A 21,315-nucleotide genomic window follows, 5' to 3' on the forward strand; every position below is an offset into this window, starting at 1 on the left:
ACTATGTAACAAATTTTCTGCCGTTTGTCCTCCTCCTGTCGCCACTTTCAGAGATAGCCTCACTCGAAAGGTAAGGTTCCACATTTTACTAAATACGTACGTATATACATACAGTATTTCTTGTATACCATGTACACTAATACACTTTATTTACAGGTACATATTAGTAGTACATATTAAGTTAGGTATTGAATGGTCCAAATTGTTGTAGTATTTCATTGTTTATTGGTCAATTTAGCTTTATTATAAAATTTACTGGGGTGTTTTTGTAGGGCTTGGAATGGATTAGGGATTTTACGTGTAAAATGCGGTTCAAGATATGAAAAGCTCATATTATGAAAGCCACCTTGGAACGGATTAATTTCGTATGTCGAGGTACCACTGTACTCTAGAATCTTGGAGTGGGTGGATATGTTTTAGGTTTACTTCAAGATTTCCTTATTGGTAAGCACCAGTGAGCTACTGCTGAGGGGATCTTTTGCGAACCAAGACCTATCGTGTCTGAAGACCTGAAATAGGCAAAGACTATAACTCTGATGAAGACAAATACTTGAACAGGAGCAGTACCAGTGAACATCACTGCCCACTCTAAACACTGATGATCAACCTATAACATGCTTATGAACCTTGGCCATTACCCTAAATAGGGAGGCCACAGAGATTTTGAGGAACTGAATGCAATGAGAACCAATTCTTTCAGTTCAAAAGAGCCAAACTCATGAAGTAGCAAACACTTGCAAGTGTCCATTTGAAGGTATACCACTGGTGGAGTAAGGATGGATGGGAGCCAGAGCTTCTGCAATGAACACCCCTGCTAAAAAGGGAGGTGTTTTGGGAAAGAGCAACTAAGAATGTGGTATAAATTTTTGAACTTCCGGCCTGGAAAGATGGTGTCCTGAGGTCACAGGATGATAAAAACCATAGCTGCATCTGCGACCAGCCATCCACATCAGCATGTAATCCAAGTATTTGACTTAGGATAGCTCAAATTTCTTGAAGATGGAAGGGCCACTGCCAGAACAAAGCTTGGCATTTGAAGATTCAAGCACAGGTTGCAAAAGCCTGTCTGTCAAAGACATCGCAGAGTGAGTTAGGATTCTCTTTTTCCTGGATCCTAAATGACACACCTAGCATCCTGAGAGGGATCATATTAAGCCAGACATGAAGGCCTGGGAGAAGGATATAGTTCCACTAAACCACTGGGAACAAGATTTATAGAAGAGACAGCCCTCTTAGGGGAAGGATGTGAAGAGTTGCCATAGGACATCAAAGGACAACTGCGCAACTCTTAGTCATACACAGTCCATCAATGATAATTAACAAGGCAAAGGAATCCTGTACTGGGGAAGGGATCTCAACCTCAGGAACAACAGATGCTACAGACACCACTGGCACAGCCAGCTGAGGCCAAGGCATTGCAAAAGACACTGAAAACCAAATGAAAACAAGAGAGGGACAGAAAAGCAAACACACAATCCCAAAAGGACATATTATGTTGTTAAGTGAAAAGAAAAGAGAGGAGACTGAAGGGAGGACACCGGTGGAACACAGTAGGACTGTGGCCAAGCAATTGAGATTACATGGAAGGCTGGGAAGGCTTGGGCTGGCAGCATAGCAAGACTAGAGAGGGTAACCCTGAGAAGTAACGGAATTGCTGTAAACAGCAACAACTGGTTATAAAGAACCTGTCAGGTGCGCTGCCAAACTTTCAGAAATAGGTACAGGAACCCACTGTTGCCACAGAATGATAATAGGAGGGCCCTGGAAGACAGTAGTATGGGCCAAAAGAATGAACCTTAAGGCCATTGGGGTGACACCAAGAAAAGAGGGGTGGAGAAGGGAAGAGAAGTCACTGAGACAGCAAGAACCTGGGCAGCCACTGTTGGGAGGGTAAGTAAATTGGGAGTGAAATCAGACACTAATGACGTATCAGAACTGGTCAAAGAAGCTGGGGGAATCGCCTAACACTAGTCAGGCTTCATCAGCAAACCCTTCAGGAGCAGAACTTGGGGCCGAAAGGTCATTAGGAATATAATACAGTGGATTTAAGATCAGAAAAAGCCTATGGTAAACGAGCAAAGTTACACACATGAAGATTCCTTCAAAATTTCACAAGACACCAATTTTTCAGATGAGGAAGAATACCATTTCTTAGAGGGACACTGATAATAAAAGCAAAATAACTTTTCCTAGGGCTAATACACACAAATCTTACAAGTCACGGCACAAAAACAAACTTGGTCCCTAAAAAAAGGGCATACCAAACTGGAGTCCTGAATAACAGATAACACAAACATATTGCAAGACTTTCCTTCCCTACCACCACAGTACGCTGAGGTAGAACAAAAAGGGAATTAAATGCAAAAACAATTTCTGGGCTCAGTTTGTGTTTGCTTCGTGAAATAATCCTTAAGTTCATTATTTCTTGGTAAATGATACTAACATTATACCAGAGAAAAAATAAATTCAGGAGGATGTCAGAATAACTGACTCGCTCACCCTAAATAAAAAGAGGGTGTCGGTATGGAGCTGGGGCGAGTGAGACCACTACCACGAACCTCTTGTCATTTAGAATTCTCCTTCATCAAAATCCCCCTCCTGAGAGAGCTGATACATAGTCGGAGTCAGCAACTACTATTACTACGCTACCCACCACGCCGACAGCAGCGCCTCTGGTGGCCATCCTTTTCATTAGCGAACTTGGGTATACACGTGCCACTTTTGCTCTGTGACTTTCGTGTGCTTTTCTTGGGATTTTTATTCATCATGGAATTAGCAGCTATCGCCGCAGCTAAGTTAAGTACCCCGAAAGGTTTTACACTAGTTTTTAGTCAGCCAGGAACTATTTTTACCGTTTTTTAGGTCCGATAATAGTCACCTGGTCTGGCGCATGGCGGCCTTGCCGGCTCGCCTCATGTTCGGTTAGATTCTTCGGTCCCCCATACCGTGGTATCTATCCAGTGTATTAATTACCTTTATATGTGGGTTCTATCACGTGATACTACACAAGTTCCCAAACATTTATTATTTTACATCGTACTATTCGGAAATCCATTGCCTGTGCCTTAGATTAGTGTTCATGCATGCATGTCCCTTTGTCTAGGTGTCTAGGCTTGTGAGTGATTACTCTTTATTATATCTCTTCTAGTTCAGCCATCCTGGCCGTTGCCCTCCGTTTTACGTGTCGGCTAAGGGCAGCTCCTGAGCAGTTTGCTTGTTTTCCTTCGGGGAAATTAGCCTACTTCTCCTGGACGTTCCCTTTCTCTCTCACTCGTGATTTCCTTTTCTCTCTTTATTATGATGTATTTATCATTTTAGAGGTTGCATGTTGAGGGCGATCAGTTTGGCCTAGGCTAGTTTTGTTGCATTATCGCCTTGTGGTCCACTCTCGCTCACGTGGTCAGCTCGACCTAAGCTATGTTTTGTTGCATTATCACCTCATGGTCCACCTGCGTTCGCGTCGAGCCACTGGTCGCCCTAGTCCCAGTCCCCTTCCCCTCCTCCCTCGTGGAGGGGGGGTCTGTCCTCGCTCGGTCACGGTCGCTATAGCAACCATCCGAGCACCACTCCCCTCCTCCCCCCTTTTAGGGGGGTCACGGGAGTTATGGACTTTAGGGAGTACTGCTGGACCGTCCATGTTCTCTGTGAGCTACGGGGGAGTTCCGGTGTGATTGGGGAGGGGGTTGGCCACCCCCTCTGCCCGCATCAGTCCTCCTCCGGCGTTCCTTTTGCATGATTCCCCTTCCCCCCCTCTCTCTTTCCTAGTTATAGCTGACTCCGCCAGCTATTGAAGGGGAAGGGGGATCGGTCGGTCCTACATGCTTTCCCCGTTATCATAGTCCCCTTCGTCTGCTGACGGAGAGCCCGCTTGCTATCCGAGCACCCCGGTGGTTGACGGAGGGGTTTTACAACGGAACTCCACGCTCCAAATTATTTAATTTATTTTATTTAGTTTTAAATTATGGGTAATCCTCTCTCGTTCTCCGGCGTGTCGTACTCCTCCTTGAAACTCAACTATAGGTGTATGAAAGGTATCTGGTTTATCTAAATTCTCCTCTCCGGCGTACACCGGGTATTTCAACCAGTTTACCAGGTCCCCTGGACTCTCCCACACCGATTACAGGGGAGGATTATGCCCAAAAATTTTATGCTACTCCGGCATGCAGCGGAGCATCATAAGTGGTCCTGATAGTGTATAACGTTGATACTTATGTATCTATCCACTTACAGGCTACCAACTGTCAGGAGGCCGGGTGTAACGCCGTCCTCCAGGACCCCTGCGGGCACGAGGTCTGTTGCTCGCACTCTCCCTGTGCCGTCCGCCATAAGGACTTGATCGTGTGGCACCACGAAGCCTGCTCCATCTGCTACGCTTCTGGATCATCTTCGCCTATCCCTTCCTCTGCTTCTTTCCAGGGCTTCAAGGAATCAGAGATTCCTACTAAGACGCCTACTGCCTCAGTAGTCCCGTAAATCCTCTAAAGAGAAGGTCCGCGCTCCCGCCGAGCCAGTACCTTCCTCTTCTACCGGAACTCCTCTGTCGAGGCCAGTCCTGTTGGTCCCTTCGATCCTGTTGCTTTCACGGCAGGGGTCATGCAACAGGTGGGAGACATGGTCGGATCTTTGATGAATACCAGATTCGATCAAATGTTCGCCCAGATCTCCACCTCGTTGACTCAGTCCGGCCAGTCGATTCAGAATATTTCTGATCATATGACGGACCAGGAGAATCGACTGGCAGGGCTGAGCCAAGCGCCTCCAGCCGTTCTCCCTGTAGCAGGCGCCGGAGTTGCCTCGTTGCCTGACTACAACACCCTTCCTGCCTTCTCTATGAGCAATCCTTGGAGGGTAGCAGCCTTTGCTCCCTTCAAGGATGGTATGATCTCCATCCCGGACTATGGAACTCGTCGTATCGAGGACTTCGAGTTCCATCCCGCCGGTCTACAACCGCCTTTCATGGGATATGCTAGGCTAACAGAGGCAGCTCTGAACAGGGAAGACAAGATCCCTAAGGAGACTGTTTTGTACAGTCGAGAGCAGGCTCAGAGGGAATGGGTACGATGCCTGGAAGATTGGGATTGTACCAATACCAAACTCCAGGCATTTAAGAGCCCTTTTACAATCTTTGCTACGGAGGAGGAGGCACCACTCCCCTTCACAACAAAGATAGCCGAGGTCACCATCCAAGCTGCCATGAAGGATGAGCCTCTCCCTCAGCTTAGGGAATCAGACCCGACGTCCCCACTCTTTCCAGCCTTTGGGGAACTTTGGGAAGACTTGCCAGCAACATTCACGGTAGGAAAGCTCAAGCCGGACTGTGCCATTGATCAGTTCGGGGAGAGACTTCCTAGGTTGCCGGATAACCTTATCCAAGCCGAATTTGAGGCAAGGACCAGGTTAGGCAGAACTTTGAATGCCTTAGTGATGACAGAGGTTGCCGCCTTGACTTACGGTTCGGAGCCTCTGTTCAAACTTCTGGTAAAGGCACAAACACAGACTGTACAGTCGGACCTGTACGAGTTTGTGGTAGCGAGACGGAACTGCAGGAAACATGTCCTGCAGGAAGCTACCATTCGGCACGAGCCGAACAAGCTGCTTTCTTCTACTATCTGGGGGGCTGACCTCTTCCCAGAATCGGCTGTCAATGAAGTGCAGCATGAGGCGACCAAGCTTAACCAAAGCCTTAGGGCACGCTGGGGTCTTTCCAGTAAGAGAAAGCCTGAGAATCCTGCTGGCACCAAAAAGCTGAAAAAGACCAGGAAGTTCCTGTCCTTCCAAAAACAGCAGCAGCAACATTTTGTTCAAGCAGTTCCGGTCTCACAACCCGTGCAACCGGCAGCTGCGAAAGGTCAAAACCAGCCCATCCTCCTGTTGACTTCCCAAAGCCAGCCCTCGACCTCCTACGCTGTTTCCCTGGCTTTCAACCCTGTATTTGAAAGCCAAGCCTTTCAAGCCATTAATAGGTTTGCAAGGGGAAGCAGGGCTAGGGGTGCCTTTCGTCAGAGGGGTGGCGGAAGGGCAACCAACAGGGGGAAACACTTCTGTGGAGGGCGCGGAGCACGCCCTGCACAACAACAGTGAGATCTCTCAGGTAGGAGGGAGGCTGTTTCTCTTCCGTCACAGGTGGGGATTCAGCAGTTGGGCACAGAGCATTGTGTCCAAAGGACTGGGATAGAGTTGGATCAAAGGTCCCCCTCCATCCAAAACATTCCTTCAAGAACCAACAAAGAAATTGACAGAGTATGCACAGGAACTCCTTCAGAAAGGGGTAGTGTCAAGAGCCAAGCATTTAAAGTTTCAAGGACGCTTATTCAGCATGCCAAAGAAAGGCTCATCAAAAAGAAGAATAATCTTAGACTTGTCCCGTCTAAACTTATTCAATCGTTGCGACAAGTTCAAAATGCTGACTATCTCGCAGGTGCGGACCTTACTTCCCCGTGGGGCCGTCACCAACTCTGTCGATCTTACAGATGCATACTATCATATCCCAGTCGCGAGACACTTCCGCCCATACCTAGGCTTCAGGTTGGGAGACCAGGCATTCTCTTTCAAAGTGATGCCCTTCGGGCTGAACGTAGCCCCCAGGGTATTCACGAAAATAGCGGAAGCAGTAGTACAACTACTGAGATCACAAGGGATAATGGTAATAGCGGGCAACAACTGTCGAGGAGTGCCTCAGAGCCATGGACAAAGTAATCCCATTTCTGGAACATCTAGGGTTCCAAATAAACAGGACAAAGTCCAGGCTCACACCGGAGTCACGTTTTCAGTGGCTCGGCATTCAATGGGACCTGACCTCCCACACTCTGTCAATTCCATTGGTCAAAAGGAAAGAAATAGCCAAGTTAGTAAGGCAATTCCTCAAGTGCAAACGAACGTCAAGGAGAAACCAGGAAAGGATCCTAGGTTCACTCCAGTTTGCCTCAGTAACAGACGTTCTGTTGAAAGCGAAACTGAAAGACATAAATAGAGTTTGGCGCTCAAGAGCAAATGTCAAATCTCGAGACAAGTTGTCAGTAATCCCGCAGATTCTTCGCAAACGTCTCCGCCCATGGACGGAGACAAAGAACCTGTCCAAATCAGTTCCTCTCCAGTTTCCCCCTCTGGCGTTGGTTATTCACACAGACGCCTCTCTAAGCGGGTGGGGAGGATATTCCCAATTCAAAAAGGTTCAAGGAACTTGGTCATCTCAGTTCCGTCGGCTTCACATAAATGTTTTGGAAGCTATGGCAGTATTCATCACTCTGAAGAGGCTTCTACCAGCAAAGAACTCTCATATAAAGCTGGTTTTGGACAGCGCAGTAGTAGTACACTGCATCAACAGGGGAGGATCCAAATCAAAACATGTGAACCATGTCATGATAGCCATTTTCTCTCTAGCAACCAAGTACAAATGGCATCTATCCTCCACCCATCTAGCGGGAGTAAGGAACGTGATAGCGGACGCTCTGTCTCGATCAGTTCCTCTAGAATCAGAGTGGTCCCTGGACAAGAATTCATTACAGTGGATACGCCGGAGTGTTCCAGGTCTCCAAGTAGATCTATTCGCTTCTCAAGCGAACCACAAGCTCCCTTGCTATGTGGCCCCCAACCTGGACCCTCTGGCCTATGCCATAGACGCCATGTCCATAGATTGGAATCAGTGGGAGAAGATATACATCTTTCCTCCAGTGAATCTTCTATTGAAAGTCCTGAACAAACTCAGGACATTCAAGGGACAAGTAGCTCTAGTAGCCCCGGACTGGCCCAAGAGCAACTGGTATCCTCTGCTTCTGGAATTGGGTCTCCGACCTCGACGGATCCCCAATCCCAAACTATCTCAGTCAGTACAAATGAGGACTGTGTTCGCTTCCTCAGGAATTCTCAAAACCCAAACTTTATGGACTTCATGAAGTTTGCGGCTAAAAGAGATGCAAATATTGATTCTCAGAATATTCTTTTCTTAGAATCAGATAAGAGAGAATCAACTTTGAGACAGTATGATGCTGCTGTTAAGAAGTTAGCAACTTTCCTGAAGGAAACAAACACCAGAACCATGACAGTCAACCTCGCTATATCCTTTTTCAGATCTTTATTCGAAAAAGGATTAGCAGCCAGTACTATCACCACTAATAAGTCAGCTTTAAAGAAAATCTTTCAGTTTGGTTTTAAAATAGACTTAACAGACTCCTACTTTACGTCTATTCCTAAAGTCTGTGCTAGGCTTAGACCTTCTGAAAGGCCTAGTTCAGTTTCATGGTTCTTGAATGACGTTCTCAAGCTGGCTTCAGACACTGACAACGTTTCTTGTACATATATAATGCTACTGAGGAAAACTCTATTCTTACTAAGTTTGGCCTCAGGAGCCAGAATATCAGAACTGTCGGCCCTTTCCAGAGATGCTGGACATGTAGAATTCCTCCCCTCAGGAGAAGTCTTACTGTCTCCAGATCGTAGTTTTTTGGCAAAGAATGAGGACCCCTTAATGAGGTGGGCCCCTTGGAAGCTCATCCCTCTTCCACAAGACCCTTCTCTTTGTCCGGTGACGACCTTACGAGCCTTTCTGTCTAGGACATCCTCTAGATCCTCAGGCCCCCTCTTCATGAGGGAAAAATGTGGTACTATTTCAATAAAGGGAATTAGGCAACAAATCCTTTACTTTATTAAACAAGCAAATCCTGACTCATTCCCCAAAGCCCATGACATCAGGGCAGTAGCCACCTCCATTAATTATTTCCAGCATATGAACTTTGATGACTTAAAGAAGTATACAGGCTGGAAATCACAGACAGTTTTTAAGCGTCATTATTTTAAGTCCTTGGAATCTTTAAAATTTCCGGCAGTGGCAGCGGGAAACATAGTTTCCCCTGACACTGCTCAGTAGTCGTAGTTGAAGATCCAGATCTCCTTTCTACCTGCCTCAACTAACAATGCACCTAACCCTACCGTTATGCTCATTGGGTCCTTCAGCCTTAGCTGCTTAGAAGGCTACATATAGTGGTGTGTCCCTTATTTTTTTGCTAGGGGCACCCACAACTATATTGTATATATAAAGCTTTTGTAACTAATTGGTGTTGCTCCCCTTATTTTTATGCTAGGGAAGCACACCAACATATAATTGAGATGCTGTTTGTGATTTACATATATAAGTTTCAGTGAGTGTTCTTCCCTCATGTACTGTTTTATTGAACCTCACTTGTATTAGATAAGTTATCATAAGTTAGTTTAAGTATAATTTTAAGGTTAACTGTATATAATTTGTTTCATTAGTTTAAATAATTTGTCTCATTAGTTTAAGTTAACTTTATTTTATGATAACCTGTAAGCTCTCAATCAGATTATATTTACTCTTTTTTACTTCCTTTGTTTTATTGAGACCTTTCTCTTTTTTATTTTTTCCAATCTTGTGCTAATTCTCTGGTACTATTTCACGAAGCGACACTAACTGAGCCCAGAAAAGGGATTTTGACAAAGGAAAAATCTATTTCTGGGCAAGGGTTCATGTCGCCCAGTGAAATCCCCCCCTGTTCCCCGCCCTGCAGCCCAAGATTGGCATCTAACTACAAGGATGGCCACCAGAGGCGCTGCTGTCTGCGTGGTGGGTAGTGTAGTAGTAGTAGTTGCTGACTCCGACTGTGTATCAGCTCTCTCAGGAGGGGGATTTTGATGAAGGAGAATTCTAAATGACAAGAGGTTCGTGGTAGTGGTCTCACTCGCCCCAGCTCCATACCGACACCCTCTTTTTATTTAGGGTGAGCGAGTCAGTTATTCTGACATCCTCCTGAATTTATTTTTTCTCTGGTATAATGTTAGTATGATTTACCTAGAAATAATGAACTTAAGGATTATTTCACTGGGCGACACGAACCCTTGCCCAGAAATAGATTTTTCCTTCGTCAAAATCCCTTTATTATTCACAAATGAAACAAACACTGAACAAAAATGGAGAACCAAAGGATAACTATTATTGAGAGGGGAAAATTTGTACAGTGAACTGAAATACAAAATTAAAACTTAAAAAAATAGGAGCCGATTCATAAATAGGAATTACTACAGGGAAACAAAATAATTCACTTAGAAGACTAAAGACTCACTGAATACAAAATATGACAAAATACTAACCTAGGTTTAGGTTTTGTGGGTTTGGAGGCTGACGACTGCACCTGTGTCGTATCACTTGACTCCGTGAGTATACCTGATGTATCATCAAGAGTTTCACATTCTGTAAGTGGGGGAACACCACCTTCTTCCCCACCAACAACTACTCCTTCACTCATTTCAGGACTAGAATGGCAACGCTGTACAGGGACACGTGGATCCTCTGGGTTTTCACCTGTTAACAAAATCAACAAAAACATAAAAGTCCTGTAATTCTTAAATGATATGACAGTACAATATAAATTAATTATTGTCATCACCAATAATAACTGATTACTACCAAATTGTATACCCAGTGGTATAAAATACAGGTAGACCTTCATTAACTGAAAATCAATAAGAACCCAAGGAGTGCTGGATCAGTGAAAAAAGAACTGCTGAAGGATTACCTCAAAACAACAGCTAAGCACCTTACCATGCATTTTATATTGTAATACAATAAAAAATTTTACATGCTATGATATGGTATAACATGTCACATAGCACTTGAAAATCAATAAAGATTGTGACGATGTAGAGAAAACTTCAAAAGAAACAGGCATCTTATTACCTTCACAAACATATTATGTTCACTGTAAGTTAAATTGTGAAAGTTTCATTTTCAGTAGATCAAACTATACTCTGTTTTTTCCATCTGTCCATCCGCCTGTGCTGACCGTGCATGGTAACACTGCATCCCGGGCTTTAAATAGTTACCTTATGTGTAAGTTTTAGGTAAATTAAAGGATGTCTGGGTGTACATTTGCAACTGAACAGTTTTTTAATAATTTACTCCGTTAATATTCAAAATAGGATATTATTTAAAGCCCGGGACGCAGTGTTATCATGCGCAAATACCACAGGCGGATGGACAGATGGAAAAAATCAAGAGTATAGGTCAGGCCTACCCAATACTTGCTAGGGATGATTATTATTTCAGGTCCAGTCATGTTTATAATTAGTAGACTGAATTCCCTCCAATCACCAATGAAAGTGTGCAGAATTTCACAGCTAGCAGTGCAGATCAAAATATTATTACCAATGGTACCATAAATAATAAACAATAATTGATTTAAAACCACCTCACTTAACCCTTAAACGGCGAAGCGGTATTTTAACCCTCTTACACCGATTGGACGTATCATACGTCGACACAAATTTTTTTTAAAACTTCACAAAAAAATACTTGCCTACTAGGCAAAAACTTTTGAATCACGCGCCTTAGGGGATGCTGGGAGCTCACGGATTAAGGCGTTGTTTTGTTTACAATCGTTACGCAGGCGCACAAGCGCGAAATTCTTTCTTATCGCACTAAAAAGTATCAGCGACACATCTCGGAAATTATTTCGTCACTTTGACATAATTTTTGCACCATTTTAAATTAGCCGTTACATGGAGTATTATATATGAAAATGTGTGCAATTTTATGTAGAATACAACAACAAAATACTCATGATTGTAGCTTTTATCAATTTTGAAATATTTTCATATAAATAATGATAAGTGCCAAAATTTCAACCTTCGGTCAACTTTGACTCTACCAAAAAGGTAGAAAAACGCAATTGTAAGCTAAAACTCTTATATTCTAGTAATATTCAATAATTTACCTTCATTTTGCAACAAATTGGACGTCTCTAGCACAATATTTCGATTTATGGTGAATTTAAGAAAAAAACTTTTTCCCTAAGTCAGCTCGGTAACTCTTCCGATAAATTTTTTCGTGCGATTGTCGTAATGTTTGCACCATTTTAATTAGCCGTTACATAAAGTTTTATACATGGAAATGTGTGCAATTTCATGCACAATATAACTAAAAACAACCCATGGTTGTAGCTTTTATCAGTTTTGAAATACTTTCATATAAATAACGATAAGTGCCAAAATTTCAACCTTCGGTCAACATTTTCCTTACGTCCGCACGGTAACTTCCGAAAAAAATAAGAAATTTTTTCATAGAGTTTTAAATTTAAATTAGCCATTACATGGAGTATTATATATGAAAATGTGCGCAATTTCATGTAGAATACAAAAAAATAAACTCATGATTGTAGCTTTTATGTTTTGAAATATTTTCATATAAATAACGATGTGCCAAAATTTCAACCTTCGGTCAACTTTGACTCTACCGAAATGGTTGAAAAACGCAATTGTAAGCTAAAACTCTTATATTCTAGTAATATTCAATCATTTACGTTCATTTTACAACAAATTGGACGCCTCTAGCACAATATTTCGATTTATGGTGAATTTATGAAAAAAACTTTTTCCTTACGTCTGTGCGGTAACTCTTCCGATAAATTTTTTCGTGCGATTGTCGTAATGTTTGCACCATTTTAAATTAGCCGTTACATACAGTTTTATATATAGAAATGTGCAAAATTTCATGCACAATACAACTAAAAACAACCCATGGTTGTAGCTTTTATCAGTTTTGAAATATTTTCATATAAATAACGTTAAGTGCCAAAATTTCAACCTTCGGTCAACATTTACCTTACATCCGCGAGGTAACTTCCGAAAAAAATCAGATATTTTTTCATAGAGTTTTATATTTTAAATTAGCCGTTGCATGGAGTATTATATATGAAAATGTGTGCAATTTCCTGTAGAATAAAAAAAAAATGCTCATGATTGTAGCTTTTATCAGTTTTGAAATATTTTCATATAAATAACGATGTGCCAAAATTTCAACCTTCGGTCAACTTTGACTCTACCAAAATGGTCGAAAAACGCAATGGTAAGCTAAAACTCTTATATTCTAGTAATATTCAATCATTTACCTTCATTTTGCAACAAACTGAACGTCTCTAGCACAATATTTCGACTTATGGTGAATTTATGAAAAAAACTTTTTCCTTACGTGCGCGTGGTAACTCTTCCGAAAAAATCTTAAATTTGTTCGTCCTATTGTCGTAATGTTTGCACCATTTTAAATTAGCTGTTACATAAAGTTTTACATATGGAAATGTGCGCAATTTCATGCTCAATACAACTACAAACAACCCATGGTTGTAGCTTTTATCAGTTTTGAAATATTTTCATATAAATGACGATAAGTGCCAAAATTTCAACCTTCGGTCAACTTTGACTCTACCGAAATGGTCGAAAAACGCAATTGCAAGCTAAAACTCTTATATTCTAGTAATATTCAATCATTTACCTTCATTTAGCAACAAATTGGAAGTCTCTAGCACAATATTTCGATTTATGGTGAATTTATGAAAAAAAAAAAACATTTTCCTTACGTCCGCGCGGTAACTTCCGAAAAAAATCAGAAATCTTTTCGTGCGATTGTCGTAATGTTTGCACCATTTTAAATTAGCTGTTACATAGAGTTTTATATATGAAACAGTGTGCAATTTCATTTAGAATACAACAATAAATGATTGAAGGTTGTAGATTTTCTCAGTTTTGAAATATTTGCAATCACAATAAATAGAAAAAAACCACGTTTGGTCAACTTTGACTCCACCGAAATAGTCTAAAAACGCAATTGTAAGCTAAAACTCTTACAGTCTAGTAAAATTCCGTTATTTATCTTCATTTTGAAATAAATTCGAAGTCTCTAGCACAATATTTAGATTTATGGTGAATTTAAAAAGAAAACTTTCCTTCCCTCCGAGCGTGGATTCTCCGCCGCAAATCTCCGAAATGTGTGCGTCGCATTTTTGTAATATTTGCTCCATTTCATATTAAGCATTTTATAGAGTTTTATATATGAAAATATGCGCAATTTTATGTAAAATACAAAAAAAAAAATAATTAAAAGTTGTAGATTTTCTCATTTTTGAAATATTTGCGAATAAAAAATAAAAAATTTGACATTTGGTCAAATTTAACTGGTCCGAAATGGTCGAAAACTGCAATTGTAAGCTAAAACTCTTACAGTATAGTAATAGTCAATCATATATCTTCATTTTGAAACAAATTGGAAGTCTCTAGAACAATATTTAGATTTATGGTGATTTTTAAAAAACATTTTTTTACGTCTGTGCATTTTACAAATTCATGCATCATTTTGTGATAATATTTTCTCTGTGTTGCTTTGATCGTTTTACAATGTGTTATATACCAAAATGATTGCAATTTAGTGTACAATACAATGAAAAAATAATTAACACCGTAGCTTTAACTGTTTTGCTCACAGCGCGATTTGAATACAATTATATATGAAGTTTTGTTTTTGCGCTATCATATATCGCATTATTTATACGTATATGATAATGATATTTTTTTCATTTCTGATGGTTGCATACTAAACTTCAAGCAATGACAAAAAAGGAGCCAAAAATAAACTCTTAATCTTGAAAACTAAGCGCGCTGATTTTTTGAAAAAAATATTTTTTCCCGCTTCCGCGCTCACTCCCCTCCGGCATATGGGAGACAATTTTTATTATACCCCTTCGGCGTAAGAGGGTTAAAATTCGTCTCCTGTATGCCAGCAACGTTCGCGAGTGAACGCCGAAGCGTAAAAAATGTTTTGTTCATAAAATCACAGCACGCTTAGTTTTCAAGATTAAGAGTTCAATTTTGGCTCTTTTTTTTGTTATTGCCTGAAGTTTAGTATGCAACCATCAGAAATGAAAAAAATATCATTATCATAGGATATATGACAGTGCAAAAAAAAAATCATATATAATTGTATACAAATCGCGCTGTGAGCAAAACGGTTAAAGCTAACGGGTTAACTTTTTTGTTCGATGTATTGTACACTAAATTGTGATCATTTTGGTAGATAACACATTGTAAAACGATCAAGGCAACACAGAGAAAATATTATCACAAAATGATGCATGAATTTGTAATGTGCGGACGTAAAAAAAAGCAGTTTTCAAAAATTCCCCATAAATCAAAATATTGTGCTAGAGACTTCCTGTTTGTTGCAAAGTGAAGGTTATTGATTGAATATTACTAGACTGTAAGTGTTGTAGCTTACAATTGCAGTTTTCAAACATTTCGGTCGAGTTAAAGTTGACCTAAGGACAAATTTTTTCTATTTATCGTTATTTATATGAAAATATTTCAAAACTGATAAAAGCTACAACCATAGGTTGTTTTTTTGTTGTATTCTAGATGAAATTGCACACATTTTCATATATAAAACTTCTTGTAACAGCTAATTTAAAATGGTGCAAACATTACGACAATCGCACGAAAAAATTTATGATTTTTTCGGAAGAGTTACTGCGCGGACGTCAGGAAAAAGTTTATTTCATAAATTCACCATATATCAAAATATTGTGCTAGAGACTTCCAATTTATTGCAAAATAAAGGTAAATGATTGAATATTACTAGAATGTAAGAGTTTTAGCTTACAATTGCGTTTTTTTACCATTTCGGTCGAGTCAAAGTTGACCGAAGGCTGAAATTTTGGCACAACGTTATTTATATGAAAATATTTTAAAACTGATAAAAGCTACAATCATGAGTTGTTATTTGTTGTATTCTACATGAAATTGCGCACATTTTCATATATAAAACTTTATGTAACGGCTAATTTAAAATGGTGCAAACATTATGACAATCGCACAAAAAAATTTATTTTTTCCGGAAGTTACCGTGCGGGAGAAAGGAAAATGTTTTTTTCATAAATTCACCATAAATCAAAATATTGTGTAAGAGACTTCTAATTTGTTGCCAAATGAAGGTAAATGATTGAATATTACTGGAATATAAGAGTTGTAGCTTACAATTGCGTTTTTCGACCATTTCGGTAGAGTCAAAGTTGACCGAAAGTTGAAATTTTGGCACTTTTCGTTATTTATATGAAAATATTTCAAAACTGATAAAAGCTACAACCATGAGTTATTTTTTATGTAGTTACATAAAATTGCGCAGATTTTCATATATAATACTCCATGTAACGGCTAATATAAAATGGTGCAAAAATTATGTCAAAGTGACAAAATAATTTCTGGGATGTGTCGCCGATACTTTTTAGTGCGGGTTTTAACTATTCACGAAGTGTCTGGTACACATCCCCCATGAATATGGGGGGAACACTGCACTTGTTAGACATAACAGTGCTGGCGGTACTGTTAACCGAAAATTGTGCCATAAAAACTCCTTAAAACACCTTATTTTTTTAATGAATATTTTTTATGACAGCTGTAAAACCGATTCGCCGCTAAGCAATTGCGCCGTTAACCACGGGCCGCCTGCACTTGTGGTAGGATTGCGGATGGGTATCTGGAAATACGCATCCTTCAAGTCCAGTTAAGAGGCAAACATTGTCCGTATTGTCTCTATGTTGAACCGAATCTGGCTAAGAAACTGTTCAGGGGAGAAAAGTCTATGACCGGTCTCTATCACCCCAAGGTCTTCTCTACGATAAGACCCGGCTGTAGAATCCTGGGGTCCAGTCTGACACGACTTATACAGTGTCTATGATCAGTGTCTTCTTATACTTCTACTGTAGCTCAAGGAAATACAGGGAATATGAGAGGAGTATTGGATGCTATCATTCCCTCTAACAGTCCTGCTGTTGGGGAATGAGCTTCGTCCTTGTGTCAACCAGCAGTGACAGCAAGGGTGTGGGTTTAGGAGAGTACGATGCACATGTAAGGTTCTCTCCTTGCTGTAGCAGCGACATGGCTAACAGCGATGTGACTAGAAGCGACGTGGCTAACAGCGATGTGACTAGAAGCGACGTGGCTAACAGCGATGTAACTAGAAGCGACGTGGCTAGCAGCTTCTTGGCTACCAGAGCCATGGCCATTAAACAATGCTAGTAGCTTGGTGAGGACATGTAGGCCGAACAGGTGACCTCCTGTTATTCTCCAGGTGTCTTGCTCCAAGGAACAGCGACATCAACCTTGGCCTCTGTAGAAGAACCAAGCTTGGTCTTCACAGGTGGGTCCGAGCCACAGCTCAGCCCCTGGTCCCGCCCCATGTCACTGCTATGGTGAGGAAAGACTCCCTTCCTTGACTGTGGATGTACATCCTCCCTTAGGTGGTCATACATTCGGAGATTCTCGCGAACAAGGTTACAACACAGTCCCTGTCCCTCGAGCAGCACCCTTGGGAACAGAGGCAGGAGAATGAACCTTGGTTCAATCTCCAGAGGCCCCCCGGGACTGTAGTCCCTGGGGACAGCGTCTTTATTCCCACTTCTGAAGAAGCGGGAGAGCCAGCGTAGGAAAGCCCTGTGCTTGATTATCGTAGAATCCACTTGTTTTTGATAAGAGAGAGGTGGAATCCATTAGGGGTCTGTTTGTAAAAGCCAGTACCGACTCTGGGCCTAGTTGTTTGCAGGTAGCTGGATGGTGCCAGGTAGGAAAGCCCTACTTCCAGACAGGTACAGTCTCCTGAACGCTGAGTCTTCTTCCAGTACAATGGCCCCAGAATAAGCAGCGACTCTAGCCACAATGAAGGATCACAAGTCTAGCCAGAAGACTGCCTGAAGAGCTACCATTACAGTAGCCTCCAGTGTTGCTGATTCTTGTCAAGAGAGATTCTCTCAATTGTCAGGTGATGCAGCGATAGACCGGGACCCACACCGGGTCCGGGTTACCTGGTTGTTGATAGACTTCTCCGAGTGCGTGTTAGCAAGACTGGTAGCAGCACTGGATGTAGAAGCACCTCTGCCAGTAGTAGCGCAGGTACCATGGTAGCAGTGCCCTTGCTAGCAGGAGCGCTGATGGAAACATCTCTGCTAGCAGCAGTGCTGGTGGGAGTACGTAATCTAGCAACAACAGCGCTGCTCCCCGTCTGGCTAGATTGTGCACCAATTTTACGCCTCTGGCAGGTAGAGGAGGGGGAAGTAGCTTGGCCTAATAATTGGACTTCATTGAATTCTCTTGCCCAAGGACGAGGTCATTCATCTATTCCACTACCATTTCGGCCAGGCCCGACCACAGCAGCCCTGTCAAGACCTTGGGTTCCCCCTTGGATCCCCCACAAGGCTTCGAGTCAGTAGTGGAGGCCGTGGTCATTCCCAAAGATCGTTATGCTGACATATCAGCATTACGATCTCTGAAAAAAGTCCTCTGAATCTTGGGGGTGTCACCTTCAAGGAAGTAGAGGGAATAGGAGAGGAGGATCAGATGCTCTCAATTCTCCTAGCAGCGCTGCTGCTGGGGGAGTGAGCCGCGCCCTTGCACCAATGGTGACAGGGGCATGGGTGTAGGAGAGTGCAATCACCTACACGAAATGCTTTCCTGAGAAAATGCAGAGGTACTCGCTGTGCTGTAGCAGTGCTGGTAGCAGTACTGGTAGTAGTGCTGGTAGCAGCGCTGGTAGCAGGACTGGTAGCAGCCCTTCATGATGCACCCCAGTCCTCTTCGAGGTTGAAAACCTTGTGTGAAGGGGGCTGTAAGGGGACCTCCTCTTAGCTTCTCCAGATGCCTTGCTCCAAAGAACTGCAAGATCAATCCTGGCTACTGTAGAAGAACCAAGCTTGGTCTTCACAGGTGGGTCTGAGCCATGGCTCGGTCCTTACTCTTGCCCCGTGCCACTGCCATGGTGAGAAGAGAACTCCCCTTCCTTGACTGTGGATGCACGTCCTCCCTTAGGTAGTCGGACATTCGGAGATTCTCGCGAACAAGATTCCGACACAGTCCCTGTCCCTCAAGCAGCACCCTTGGGAACAGAGGCTGGTGAATGAACCTTGGTTCAGGCTCCAGTGGCTCCCAAGACCCTGGACCTTGGGGACAGTGTCTCGGGCCCCACTTCCGAAGAAGCGAGAGAGCCAACTGCTTCCGCCCCAAAGGGAGGAAGCAGATCCTTAAAGTCTCGAAATGAGACTTCTTCAGGGATGGAAAAACTGCCTTCCCCTTCGAATGCCATGAAGCTACCGAAGGGAGAGGTGAGGAGGCAGCAGGTGGTGACGATGAGAACGAGGACGAAGACAAAGTTGAAGACAACAGCACTTCGTGGAGTCTTCATCTTCCTCTTCAACAACTTCCGCAGTTATGCTGTCAAGGCTAGCCAAGGGGCGGCAGACCACTCATCAGGTCCAGGAGCTGGTACATGGGCAGGTCCAGGGACAGGAGCAGCAGCAGGTGTAGGTACAGAGGCAGGAACAAGCGGGAATGTCCAGAGACCTCGGGACAGGTAGTGGTGCCACATCATAACCAGCTGTAGAAGTGGTCTGGTCCCATTGCTACTGTAGGTGATACATTCGTTGGGTGATGAGACCAGACTAGGTGCACTGCAGGCACCTCTATTGAGGTGTACCAGCAAGCCTGGACCTATAGCCATCCTATAAAAATCCATGCTAGTTCCAAGTCTGACACCTCACCTACGAAAGTAAAAAGTTCAGAAATTAATAAAGGGGGTTCTCCCTTGTGCGAAAGTATTCTTCGGAGCGAGGGGAGGACCCTAAAGGAGTGATCCCCAGGTCTGAGACCACAGCCCCCCCCTTCCCTCTCCAACTCATCGGAAGGAGAAGAAGATGAAGCTTCTCCCGGAGGGGCGACAGCAAGTACAGGATGATTGCCAGAAGAGCAGTAAACACAAAGGAAGAGGAGATTAGTACCTTGATGAGGTGGGAGGTAGCAAGACAGGTAGCAGCGCTGGTGTCTTACCCTCATCATGGGTCTTCCAATGTAGTATTCCTACTCCTGGCAAACTTCCCCCACTGTGTCAAGACCAAACAAAGCATTCCACACACACACACACACACACACACACACACAACACTCATGCCCCCGCCATGATGGGCAAAGGGCGTGAAAATCGATCTAACGAGGCACATATTGTTGCACCTCCTACCCTCTATCCTGGGACAGTGCCCAGGGGCAGGGTAAAAGGCTGTTGCAATTCATGGGTTTGCATGATTCAGTTATCATAAACAAATATCATAACAATGATCACAACTTATAAAGAAGCTGCAATTCATGGGTTTGCATGATTCAGTATATCACAAACACATTATCACAACAACAATCATAGCTTATAATAAGAAATAAAGAAAAATCCCACAGGGATTGAAAGAAAACAGCAGTAAACAATCGGGCAGCGAGCGTTGGAGAACACGTCTATCCGCAACAACGGCCAAAAGCAAGTTGGAATATTTATGTCCGGTCAGAGGGACTATTACGTCCAGTCGGAGGGAATACCAACGACTGGACCAGTAGCTATCTATCTAACCTCCTTGTTAAAAAATTCAACAGCCGTGTCTAGGTTACGCCTTAAGTAATTCCTATAGTCAAGGATCGAGGGTTTGTATATTGTATGGGAACAAATCGATGAATAGGCGAGTCAACGAATCCAAAACTGCAAATAGGCAGGGGTTGACTGTATGCACAGCTATTAGTAAAAATTATATATATATTATATATATATATATATACATATATATATATATATATATATATATATATATATATGTGTGTGTGTGTGTATACAGTGCACCCCCCCGTATTCATGTTCTCCGGATTCGCGGACTCACACATTTGCGGATTTCTCTCGGAACGTTTCCCCGCATTATTCGCGGAAAATTCGTGCATTCGCGGTATTTTTCTATGAGAAATAGCCACAAATTCCTGGTTTTTTTTATCAATTTCATCATAAAATGCACTTTTTGTGATAAAACTATAAACAAACCAAGTATGAAAATTTTTAGTGGTTTTTCTTGAGTTTTAACTAACAAAATAGGCTGTTTTTAGCATTTTTGTAGGGGTTCCAAACATTCGCGGATTCTAACTATTCACGGGGGGGTCTGGTACGCATCCCCGCGAATACGGGGGACCACTGTGTATGTATGTATGTATATATATATATATATATATATATATATATATATATATATATATATATATATATATATATATAATATAGATATATATATATATATATATATATATATATATATATATATATATATATATATATATATATATATATATATATATATATGACTGGTAAAAGTGTTCTGTAACAACAGAATTCCATCTAATAAAAGGAGCCCATAAAAACACCAAAATGTAGAGAGAAAAGTACTATATTTCAGAGACTGCTGTCTCTCTCTTCAGGTATATGAATGAGAAAAGTTTACAGAAAAGGTGGTATTTATACCAAGAGATTCGTCCACAAGTAAGCCAATTTAGGTCACCCCCGCTGATAATCTTCCTTTAATCTTCTTAAGCGTTGGTTGAATGAACACTGCGTCGACGATGTCTGATGTCCAATTCCCTTTTGAGATGTTCATTACCTGCTTCTCTTTTATTAAGGCCGATTCCATCATTTGACTCTTG

General features: G+C 42.0%; 1 protein-coding gene across 1 annotated transcript in view; it reads right to left on the bottom strand.

Moving 5' to 3' along the window:
* The window catches only part of LOC135216470 (tuberin-like), a 299,405-nt gene that overhangs the window by 86,378 nt on the left and 191,712 nt on the right, over positions 1–21,315 (bottom strand). The window contains exon 18 of the mRNA XM_064251839.1: positions 10,102–10,312. Within this exon, the coding sequence (XP_064107909.1) occupies positions 10,102–10,312 (211 nt within the window). The remainder of the gene's footprint in view (positions 1–10,101; positions 10,313–21,315) is intronic.

Source organism: Macrobrachium nipponense, chromosome 6 (assembly GCF_015104395.2).
Source record: "Macrobrachium nipponense isolate FS-2020 chromosome 6, ASM1510439v2, whole genome shotgun sequence".
Classification (NCBI taxonomy): domain Eukaryota; kingdom Metazoa; phylum Arthropoda; class Malacostraca; order Decapoda; family Palaemonidae; genus Macrobrachium; species Macrobrachium nipponense.